This window comes from Cryptotermes secundus, unplaced genomic scaffold (assembly GCF_002891405.2).
Source record: "Cryptotermes secundus unplaced genomic scaffold, Csec_1.0 scaffold685, whole genome shotgun sequence".
Classification (NCBI taxonomy): domain Eukaryota; kingdom Metazoa; phylum Arthropoda; class Insecta; order Blattodea; family Kalotermitidae; genus Cryptotermes; species Cryptotermes secundus.
Genome location: NW_019734365.1, coordinates 381,390 through 393,403, shown reverse-complemented (window position 1 = coordinate 393,403; position 12,014 = coordinate 381,390). Strand labels below are relative to the sequence as shown.

Below are 12,014 nucleotides of genomic sequence, written 5' to 3'. Positions count from 1 at the left end.
GTTATAGAAGATGATGATAATAATATATTCACACTGTCACGTTACTGAGAAAATGGAGTAATGCATTGAAAGAGAAGTTCAGTGAAAGAAATAGTTCAGCCTGCTTTTCATTCTGTGCCTGTAATGAAATGCAGTGGGCACCTCCTATTGTAATCATGGATAATGTTATCATTTATATAATGTCATAACTTTTATGAAGTCATGATCAGACATATACTAATACACAGAAAAAAAGATGTTTATTGTAATCAGTGCTTCGGTTTTTGTTTTCACTTTTTTGTCTTAATGCAGCTGTGATGCATGTGAAGTGGAAGTGATTACATAACATCCTGGTTTGTTTTGAGCCCTGATGTGAGTATGAATGTTTCATTAATGACCTCACAGAAGACAATAGACAAGCTACTATAAAAGAATTGTTTTATTTCTTGATTTTAACGTTTTCTTTATTTGTTTTTAATGGTGTGTATGGATTTCAAGAACCTTGAAATTTTCTTTCCATCTCTTTCCACCTTTTTATTTCCACTCTGCATCAGTAAGCAATGCTGAACAGCTGCATTCTTGTTTCATTGTTTATTGTTATTGGTTGAGCTGTCTCCTGAAGTTGTCACAGTAAGTGGCATCCACTGTAGTAACTCCATGGAGCTGAGTTTATCTTCAGCATCTTGGCCACTCAAGAAGTTCCCAATATTTTATGGAACTTGAAGTTTCATTACCGTGCTCACAAGAGCCCACCACTGGTCCCTGTCCTGAGCCAGATTAATCCAGTTCATGTCATGCCGACCTATTTCTTTAAGAAAGATTTTAATATTATCTTGTGTACATCTAGGTCATCTTAATGGTCTCTTTCCTTCAGGCCTTCCTGCGATAGCCCTGTCTGCATTCTTCTTAGTCTCTCCCATATGTGCTACATCCCCTTCCCATCTCATTCTCCTTGACTTTATTCTGATTATGTTTGGTGAAAAGTATAAGTTATAAAGCTTGTCATTATGCAGTTTTCTGAAGTGTTCTGTTATTTCATCCCTTCTGAGTCCAGATACTCCCCTTAGCACTCTGTTCTCAATACAACTACAAATACAAATAATTGTATTTATTTGCATAGAAACAATTTCTGTAACTACTTATATAGAGAAGGAGCTGGGATACTGCAGTCGATATAGTGACTCGCTATGGGCTGTATGGCCAAAGGGTCAGAGTTCCAGGCCCCATGGGGGCAAGGTTTCCTCCTCTCCATGTTGTCCAGACTGGTTCTGGGGCCCCCTCAGCCTTCTATCCGATGGGTACTTGGGGCTGTTTCCCCGGGGTAAAGTGGTTGGGGCATGAAGCTGACCACTGACCTCCAGCTAGGGCCGAGGTCAAGAATACATCAACTCCCCCATGCGTCTTCATGGCGTAGTGGTTAATTAGTTAAGCACAGGGACAACATTACCTACCTAACTTACATAGAGAAGTTATTCTACCAGTAAGTCTTATGGGCAAATGAAGAGTTTCTTGACGTATTTTTGCGTAACCCCATTTAGTGAAAACCTTGATACAGTGTAAAAAATCTGTTTTCTGAGTGATTCTTTAATTGGGTATTTCACATTATCTTGAATCCAGACACTTGAATATGTGATTAGTTGCTCAAAAAGAAAGTCAACATAAATATATGAAATTTTGACTTGCCTTGAATTTTGATTCCATGCATGTTGTGATGATTTTTCAGAAGTGAACTTGTAGGTAGCTTCATGTTTGTTTGGATGTATGCTCCACTTCAGTACAGCTACCAATTTCAGAGGCAGTGGCCAGTTATTTGTTATAAATGTGATATAAATTTTTATTATGTTAATATTGTCTTATAATCTTTAGGAAAATATCAACATTAATTTGTTGCCATATGCACACTTTGCATTTTTTAATAACCTGAAGTTATTGTTTTACAGCAAGGGTTACTTCATTGAACCCACAATTGTGGAAACAGTTGATCCTGAAGATCGAATCATGGTGGAGGAGATATTTGGCCCTGTCTTGTCTGTATATGTTTACCGGGAAAAGGATCTTGACTCAACCCTGAGATTAGTGGGTGAGTCAACACCCTATGCCTTGACAGGAGCTGTATTTGGTACGGACCAGTAAGTACCTAAATTTAATTCCTTTGTTGATTGGTGTTAATAAAGTATACCTTGCTTTTCATTTGTAAAATAAAGATCCACAATGAAATTGTTCATCTGTAGATGGGCACAGAACAAAAATTATAAATTTTCTTCAGAAGTCCAACTTTAGAATAAGTACTTTGTGCTTTTAAGACACTATGTGTATTTCTGTGATGTGAAAATCAGACATTATTATTGCCAAGCTGAATGCATCCAAATGTATGTTAAAGTAGTCTTTTGTCATATATTTTTAGATATTATCTGTGGCAGAGGAATATAATTTTGGGCTTGTCTAAAACAAAAGAATTAGTCTATATAAACGGCTAAAATGAATGCCATGATATATATTTTTTTTAACATATTATCAGTGAAAGTTTGAGGCTGTGAAATCAAAGGAGTAACAGATTTTGGAAATGCAACTGTGGCAGGAGTTTGCAGAGGCTGGTAGTCTCTTCAAAATTTGATTCTCTGTGTTAGATTTTAGGTTAGAAAAATTACAGCTGCATGCTATTGAAGAAAACATAAATTGTGTGAGATGGAAGGCACAAAATTGATTCTTTCAAATATGAGTTATACTGTATTTTCTTGAATACCCCATGTTCTCGAATAAGCTGTGCACCCCAGTTTTTAAAATGAAAAAATATAAAGAACTATTTTTAAAAGAAGTTCAAGTTTTAAAACAAACTAAACATAAAATATTAATAAAAATATCAGTAATAAACATACCATATTGTGACAGAATATGAAATTAAATCCAGGATTGCCATGGCAAAAGCTGCATTTAGCAAGAAGAAGAATCTTTTTACCAGCAAATTGGACTTAACTTTGAGGAAGAAACTAGTGAAATGCTACATTTGGAGCATAGCTCTGTATGGGGCTGAAACATGGACACTTAGGGCAGTAGATCAGAAACATCTGGAAAGTTTCGAAATGTGGTGTTAGAAGGATGGAGAAGATCAGTTGGACCGATTATGTGAGAAATGAAGAAGTGTTAATTAGAGTCAGTGAGCAGAGGAATATCCTACACGAAATAAGAAAACGGAAGGCTAATTGGATTGGTCATGTTTTACGCAGAAACTGCCTTCTAAAAGAAGTTATTGAAGGAAAGATAGAGTTGCGGATAGAAGTGACAAGAAGACGAAGAAGAAGACGTAAGAAGATGCTGGATGACCTTGGGGACAGAAGAGGATACTGTCATTTGAAGGAGAAAGCTCTAGATCGCATTAAGTGGAGGAATTGTTTTGGAAGAGACTGTGGACCTGTCGTCTGATAGATTACTGCTGCTGCTGCTGCTGCTGCTGCTGATGATGATGATGATGACCATTTACTAGACAACAGCTGTCATGAATCTGAGAGTAGTAGAGATCAGTCTGAGATTAATGAGAGATTCTTCAGAGACATTCTTCATAGAGCATTCATCATACAGGAGTTGTAATTCATTTGTAAGAGAATGCCTAAGGAGTTATAATTGTTATAATTGACTGTATTATTATTATTATTATTATTATTATTATTATTATTTCCTTATTCCATTACATCTATAGTAGGCTAAAGCCTTAGATACAGAATTGTGTCAATTTATCTTGCTAATACTATCAAGCAATAGTCAAAAAGACTAATTATATATAACAGTGTTTGTTTACATCATAATACAATTACTCTCTAGCACAATACACTCAAAATTATCATTTAAAGTAAAATTTTAAGATAAAAGTTTCCGTCAAAAGTAACAGAATATTTTTGTCATATAGCTTTAACATATACAACAAATCCAGCATATAAAAAAATTCAATTATAAATATGGTTATCATACATTCACAGTGATTATTCATTTACTGTATTACTCAACTGTAATTATAAAGAAGTGCCAGTAAACTCAATCATCAAATCCAGAACCCATTATTATTAGTCACTAACCAGTTTTCATGTATTAGCATGACTGATAATAATAGGTTCTGGATTTGATGACTGGATTTATTGGTACTTATTTATTGTAACAGCTCACATATTGAACTCCTTCTGAATGCCATATGAAGAATCTCACTGATTTTGGACTGATCTCTACTACTCCTGAATTCACGAATGCACTGCCTTTTATAACTGTCATGTGGCCGGGATAGAAGTCACCATGTCAAACAGTTCATCTGTTCTTTTTGTGTTGTCATGAGAATGACTTCCGCTTCTGTTATTATTTCTGCTTTTAGGTAGTGTTTACCTAACCGTTGCCTAGCAAGTGGTCATATTCTGTACATATAAAAGAACACTTCTGTGTTATTTCCAGTGCTGCTGCATTCACAGTTCCCAAGACCTAATGTTCTGCAACATGAAAATGACGCAGTATTAGCGTTTGTTGTGGTACTTCTACTTCATTCTGTTGCAGCTTTGTCACATATAACTTGCTAATCAGAAACAGTGATTATATACCTACAGCACTTTATTCTCCAGTCATTTTGTCATCATCATCAGCAGCAGCAGCAGCAGCAGCAAAGCTCACGAGGTCGTCGTCACTGTACCAAATGAAATTGTCATGTTTGAGATGCTGCACTTTTTTAAATTCTTCTTTACCACCCTAGTCACTCAAATATGTTCCCACACATCCTTTATCTTTTATCTTTAATTTTTCACTCACCGTGAAATACTGTAATTGCATACCCTTCATTCAGGGAGATTATTACCTTTGTTGGTCAGTTCATGGTTATGCACTTCATGGTGACCAGTGCACTGCTGGCTGTGAGCGCATACTAATTTTGCAGATGAATAAACATGTCTGTTGTCTGATAACGTTCAGTATGAAGTAGTTACAATTCATAGATTACAAGAGGTATTGAAAATGCTATCCTACTACATGTAGACATATTTTTTAACATATTTCTGTATGTTTGAAACATTTACTTATGTGTCTGTGGTGATCATTATTGCTAATTTAACATAAGACAGTAGAATCTTCATGAATATACAAATACAGCAGGGCAATCCAGTATGTAAGATGTTTGATTTGGGGGGGCACTAACAATAACAAAACAGTTTTATGACAGCTTACACTCCTAAATCTGTCTTCAGCTTCCTGGAAGTGCCACCTGTGTTCAGCAACTGGGATCAGTCTCAATGAGACTGAAGAGTAATATAATTAAAGATAAAAGCATGCTGAAACTGACAACCACTCCTGGTCAGAAATGGGGATAGGATTCATGTGTAAATTGACCTGTGATATCTTGCATCATCAGTGCACTTTCATTTTTGGGCACAGTCCATTTACTCATACAATTGATGAAACATTTGTTGATGAGGTTACAGCCTTTTTTTGCACTGCTAAACTATGGTGGAGTTCCAGTATAGTCAAGGTGAAGAATATACCACAGTAACAATTTACAGTCAATGGTCTTCATCCCACAGGCATACTTGACTGGTTGCTAGTCACTCAGTCTGTTCCCTAATCTTGGCCTGTCTTTAAGTACGATCAACAAAGGTAGCGATATTAATAGAGAGTGAATGCAGAAGGATGGCCAGTGCATAGCAACAGCTTTATCTTTATTGAAGGTTTATAGGTTTGTGTAAAAATCTCATGGGCTCAAAGCAGTTTCATGCTTATATAAAAATCAGACAAAACCTAAATATTTTAAATCTGTGTTCCCATTCTCAAGGGAGAGCCTAGTGTTTATTTTGACCTTAATTTGGCAGTCCTTAGTACTGACATCATCTGCAGTGCACACAATAACAACAGCAGCAGCAGAAGATGTATGAATGCCATGGATTGTGATTTCTTCCAGAGTGTTTGCCTTGTGGCCTGTCCCTCTTTCTTGTCTTTACTAACTGCCAATGCTTGGGTACCTGTGGAAGGACATCGGTAGGTTCCCATGCTGATGAATCCTAAATGCTTGTTTGCATTTCAGCACTATATGTTTTGTGTGCATGCATGCATGCATAGCCCCTAAAAGAAATTGTAAAATAACGTTTTATATGGGATCCACTTATAGAGTAAACAGATATGAACGTGTTAAAGGAGGTTTGAGGTGATGGCAACATTTTAACTTTTTACGTTGGAAAACTTCATACATGGGTAAGTCTTATGTGAGTTTTACTGTGCTTGAAGTAGTCAGTCAATAATCTGTTGCAATTTGTTATGTATTTCAGACACTTCCTGCAGTATGCACTGGAAGAACTGAAGCAAACAGCTGGTAACTTTTACATCAATGACAAATCCACAGGTTCAGTGGTCGGGCAGCAGCCATTTGGTGGAAGTCGTATGTCAGGTGAGTTTGGCAGAGCATATTTTAACCAACTTTACTCCATTTATGTGTGTACTGATGGTTATCCAAGAGATTGAGCAAGAAGACAGATACAAACACAGACTTTGAGCATGTTCAGAAAGATTCTTAAAAATCTGTTACACTATTATATTTAAGCATCCTGTTGCACTCCATACGATAAATGATATAAACTCCGTCTCAAGTGCAAACAAAATATACTGTTTGCACTTGAGACGGAGTTTATATCATTTAATCTGTTACACATCATCTATCTCTCTGTATGTAGGCACATGCCATGTTATCAGAGAACAAACATTCCACTAAATTGGACAACAACAAAAATTAGCTTTGAGTTGAAGATTCCAGAGCAAAAGAGTTGGTATATAAAATGCTGTTATAAATGGATAATCTAAAAAAGAGAAATTATGTTACAAGCATCAGAGTTACCAGCCAAAGTTAGTGATCATCTGCCCAGTACCGAATAAGATTTCTAAAGCCAAAATATTAGTTAAATTGTATTTACTCGTATACATAATTTGCATGGCGCTCAGATCAAACTTTTGTTACTGAACAAAACATTTATACATTATGTAAGATATGAATCTTATTAATATGTAGAACTTTTATTTGAAATACTTTTCAGTATGGTAAATGTTTCACATAATTTAAAGGGAAACAATTTCTGGCCAGCATGTTACATCTGTAATATAGGCTTTGCAACAGCAGACTTTTATCTGCAAAAGATGAAAGTCATTACCATTGAGGTATGCAAATTTACAAAGAAAATATTTAAAATCCAAATTGAAGAACAATTTTCCACTCATGTTTACAAATCAGGGACATAAATCATACACTTTGTTGTTAACATTTATGTCTGCATTGGTTGCACTCAAATTGTAGGTGGGGGGGGGGACAAGTCTCTCTCTCTCNCACACACACACACACACACACACTAAGCACTGTGTGTTAATCCAATATAGAGCATGAACATGTGACAGATTGGATAAGGTATGATGTTAAAGTGCCTGGAAAAGTAAAAAATTGTATGTATATACATATTGTGACATGTTGAGCTATGGATGATGCCCCCCCCCCGCCAGCCGTGATGCGCCAAGCGAAGCCGAAGATAGCCGAGTCCTAGCATCCTGGTCGCTATGCAACGCGAGTCAACAGCGATGACGTCACCAAGGGTACCGCGGGTTGCTAGGCAGCGCGGGTAACCACGATTGCGAGAGACGACGGTAGTAACAGCGGTACAGTGGTTACTACTGCTAGCGTTGCTAGCAACACAGCGCCAGGCAACAAGGGTGCTTATTACGTGGCCGTTTTCTGTATTGTCCGATCGAGGCTACATGAGGAGCAGCGAAGGCTATTCACAGTTAGTCCTCGAGCTACCTCCGAGTTAGTTCCGAGTTAGCCAGCAACCAGTCAGTTGTATTCTGGCATTTGGAGTGTAGTGTTTGTGATACTGCAGATAGCAGTAATTGTGAATCTGTAATTTGGGTGATTGTAAGAGCGAATGTGAAATAAAATTCGCTATATCAAATACGGCGTGAAGTTATTTGTCGTGTATACACCCAATACGCGACAGTATATATATTGGTTTTTACTGTCTACACCACAAATATACCAATAATTCGCTCTCACTTTTATCATGTTAATTGTGCGTTTATTTGGGTTAAAATACAATTTGTTTTGGCTTTTCATGAAACCATCTTCAGGTGATACATTCTGCAAACTAAAATTATTGCATTTGTAATTTGTGTATGGATCCATATATTATAATTGTGTCCATTAGTATGATCAATTCCTAATGCTTTTATGAACAGTATCATTATTATTCTCACGTGTTGGGTGTATAACGCGACAGATAATTTCACGCCTTATTGGATATAGCGAATTTTATTCCACACTCGCTCATACAGTCACACAGTTTACAATCTCACAACTACTGCTATCTACAGTATTTCAATTACTTGGCCTCTGAAGGCTAGACTACAACTGACTGGGTGACTGACTCACTGCCTTTTAACTCGTAACTAACTGAATAGTCTTTGCTGCTCCTTATTTAGCTCCGTTATGGACAACACAGAAAACAGTTACGTAATAGGCACCACTGTTGTCTGATGCCGTGTTTGCCGATAGCCTAGCAACGCTGTTGGGAGTTGTTTACGGCTACGTAGCAACTGCGGCGTTCCGTGTTATGTAATGGGTACCACTGGCGTTCCGTGTTATGTAATGGGTACCACTGTTTACTCACTTTGCATAGCGACCAGCGTGCTTGGACTCGGCTCACTTCAGCTCCGCTCGGCATGTCACCACTCACGGGTGGGGGTGTCCTCCATAGCGCAGCACATCACATTATTTTGCTGTGTAGGGCTGTATCGATTAAATAAAATATCTTAATAGTAACTAAGATTAGTTAAAAATAAACTAATTAAAATGTAATGTGACTATAAATTAATGTAAATGTTTCTATACATCATTGTGTTATGCAAATTTTCTACTTGAATGCATTATGTTGTTCATAGCATTGCATTGTTTGTTGTGTGTGGCATCATTAGAATGATTAGTCCTAGTTTGTTATGTCTTCCTGTTGCTACCATGGTACTTTATCCTGTTTATGTGTATAATGGGCGCTGACTGTGTTTATTCTCATCTGCGGATCTGTTGAATTGATGTTCCTTGTATTATTTATTATATTATGCTTAGTTTTTCCTTATTCTCTGTATTTGTATGTTGACTGATTATTGTCATAGATCCCTATTTCTGTCGTTAGACAATGAAAGCTGACATGGGGATTGTGAGTGACTTGTAGATTTGTTGTGTCAATGGTAAAAATAAATATATATATATATTTATTGCTAGCGGGGTGGGACTAAGTCCCCTGTACTGTGGCCACTTCTGGCCTATTGTACCAGCCCCAGATGATAGGTGAGGGTGATTGTAGAGCAATTGGTGTAATGAAGATTGGCAGGGGAAACTGAAGTACTTGGAGAAAACCTGCCCCAGCGCCACTTTGTCCACCAGAAATCCCACTTGACCAGACCCAAGATCAAACCCGGGCCACCGTGATGGGAAGCCAGTGACTAACCGCTTGCACTATGGCGCAACCTATATATATATATATAGAGAGAGAGAGAGAGAGAGTGAGTGAGTGATAACACAACAGTATGCACTCCTTGAAGAAAGTAAATTAATTCTTTATAAAACAACCATCACCATACTCGTATGTGTGTGTGTGTGTGTGTGTGTGTGTGTGTGTGTAAAAGTTCAGTTTTTTGTATAAATAGCTTAATTTTGGAGTCCTGACCAGTATCATTCCAATTCTGAAAGTTTGGTTTCTGTTATTTGTCTTTTAAACAGGAACAAATGACAAAGCTGGTGGCCCACACTATGTGCTTCGTTGGGCTTCGCCACAGGCCATCAAGGAAACATTTGTGCCACTTAAAGAATGGAAGTACCCATACATGTCTGATTAATACAGACAACGGTGGGCTCTTGTTCAGCCAGTATGAAGGTGTCCTGACCATAAACTGACCAATAGCATGATGCTGGCAGTACTGTGATAGCGCCAACATACATGAGGAAGTTGGTGTATTACAGGTATATTAAGAATGATAATAATAAAAGTAATGATGATATTAATCCACATGGATTCTGAAGAATTTCTTGATGATACTTGTTTCTTTGGATTTGTGACATCTATCAGTTACAAGACTGGAAGCGTAGTATTTGTTGAGAATGGGAAGAAATTCCAGGATACAAGTAATTCACCCAATTACTTAATAGTTTCTGCATTTGAAGTTCTGTGTGATAAACCAAAGATAAGCTGTGGATGATTTATTTCTTTCTCCCCAGCCGGTGTTGGGATAACTGAAAGCAATATTGTGGCCAATTACAGTATTGTTGTTTTAACAACTGCACATTTACAGTATTAATGCCACAGTTAACCTTTATTTCAAGCCATAATGAACTACTTAACTACAAAACTCTTATATTTCTAGCAAGTGTACATGTTTTGAAACTTAGATATTGTTGGTGACAAAGTTACATCTCCCACCCCAAGGTTTTATTTTATTAATTATTGTGAGTATTATTCTGTCAAATAGTACCATTTTTCTGATCATTGGTATTATTTCCGTGTAATCTTTTTCTCACATTGTTTTGTACATATATAAAATTTGTTCTCTGCATTAGATTCATGTAATTTAAACAAATATTTAAGTCTTGCAGTAATAATTGTTAATAAACTTGGTTATTGTTGGTGACAAAGATACATCTTCCACCCCAAGGTTTTATTTTATTAATTATTGTGAGTATTATTCTGCAGCAGGTATAATTATATGTCAAATAGTACCATTTTTCTGATCATTGGTATTATTTTTGTGTAATATTTTTATCACATTGTTTTGTACATATATAAAATTTGTTCACTGTATTAGATTCATGTAATTTAAACAAATATTTAAGTCTTGCAGTAATAATTGTTATATTTATAACGTTAGATAATGGAACAGCTTTCAACATTTGATTATCCCAACACTGTTTCCATCTTTTGTTCATCAGGTTAAGTAATCCATACATACAGTTACATAAATTAATTTATATGCCCACATATAGAGTGAAAATAATATGTATCAAGATTATCAGAGATCACAGTTGTATGGTGCGGGAAACCATTACTTTTTAAAACAAAATCTAAAATTGGATGGCTTTTCAGATTTGAGTGAAACTCATATAAGCTTTGTAGAACATACTGAAATATATGACCAAAAGGATTAGTCTGTTCAATTGATTTGTTATACATAAAATTATTTTGAATGTTAAAAGTAGGAATTTTGTTTATAATTCCTTCCTTCCCCTCGGCGCTAGAGCTCAGGGTGAGCTTTGACCTCCTGAACAGTCAGCCTCCATTTCATGCTGTTCTTCACCCCTTCAGACAATGAAACATCAAATGTTAAGAGTGAAGAAGTATGAAAAGTGTGGATGGAAGAGGTTGTGGCCCACTTATTTCTGCTCGCTGATTTTCCTCCATCCATCCAATGCTGATATCTGGTTTCTAAACAATATAATTTTTACGGTTGGAGGTTGTTAGCCTCACGCCCAACCCCCAACCTGGAGGACCGGGGTATCCCTCTTTGTCTGGCTCCTACCCTTTGACCTGTCTGGCATGGGTGCCCCTACCAGTAGCTGTGCTACTGCCAGCATAGTTCTCAGGGTCTCAGGAGCACTTAAATCCCACCACCACGATAAGGTGGAGACACCGTTGGTGGGATGTTTATAAGTAAGTCACAATTTATACTGGAATTAATGTTGAATGCGAGATTTACCATTTTCTTGGGTTGTGGCTCTAACCAATCTGATCAGATATTGGCTTTTAATATGAGGGGGGTGGGGCATATTTTCAGTTCTTTGTTGCAGTAACTTTAAAGGACTGAAGCAGTTCTTTATAGTTTTTGTAAACAAACTGTTTAAGTTTGCTCCAAATATGGCAACCTAACATTTAAACCTGGAGAATTTGGAGGCCTTAATGTAATTTGATCAGTTTCTTTCTAGTGTTAGACCAGGTGATATGAATGTAAAAATGCCTAATTTGACANCTGCTTCCCCTTGGCATGTTCACTCTTCACAATTT

The 12,014-nt window shown here is 36.8% G+C and overlaps 1 protein-coding gene across 3 annotated transcripts in view; it reads left to right on the top strand.

Moving 5' to 3' along the window:
* LOC111868895 (delta-1-pyrroline-5-carboxylate dehydrogenase, mitochondrial) overlaps positions 1-10,507 on the top strand; it is a 41,052-nt gene extending 30,545 nt beyond the window's left edge. For all 3 annotated transcript variants that reach the window (XM_023859970.2, XM_023859972.2, XM_023859973.2), the window contains 3 exons: positions 1,920-2,108; positions 6,261-6,379; positions 9,743-10,507. In XM_023859970.2, coding sequence (XP_023715738.1) covers positions 1,920-2,108; positions 6,261-6,379; positions 9,743-9,858 — 424 coding nt within the window. In that variant the 3' untranslated portion in view covers positions 9,859-10,507. The remainder of the gene's footprint in view (positions 1-1,919; positions 2,109-6,260; positions 6,380-9,742) is intronic.
* Positions 10,508-12,014: the final 1,507 nt, after the last annotated feature.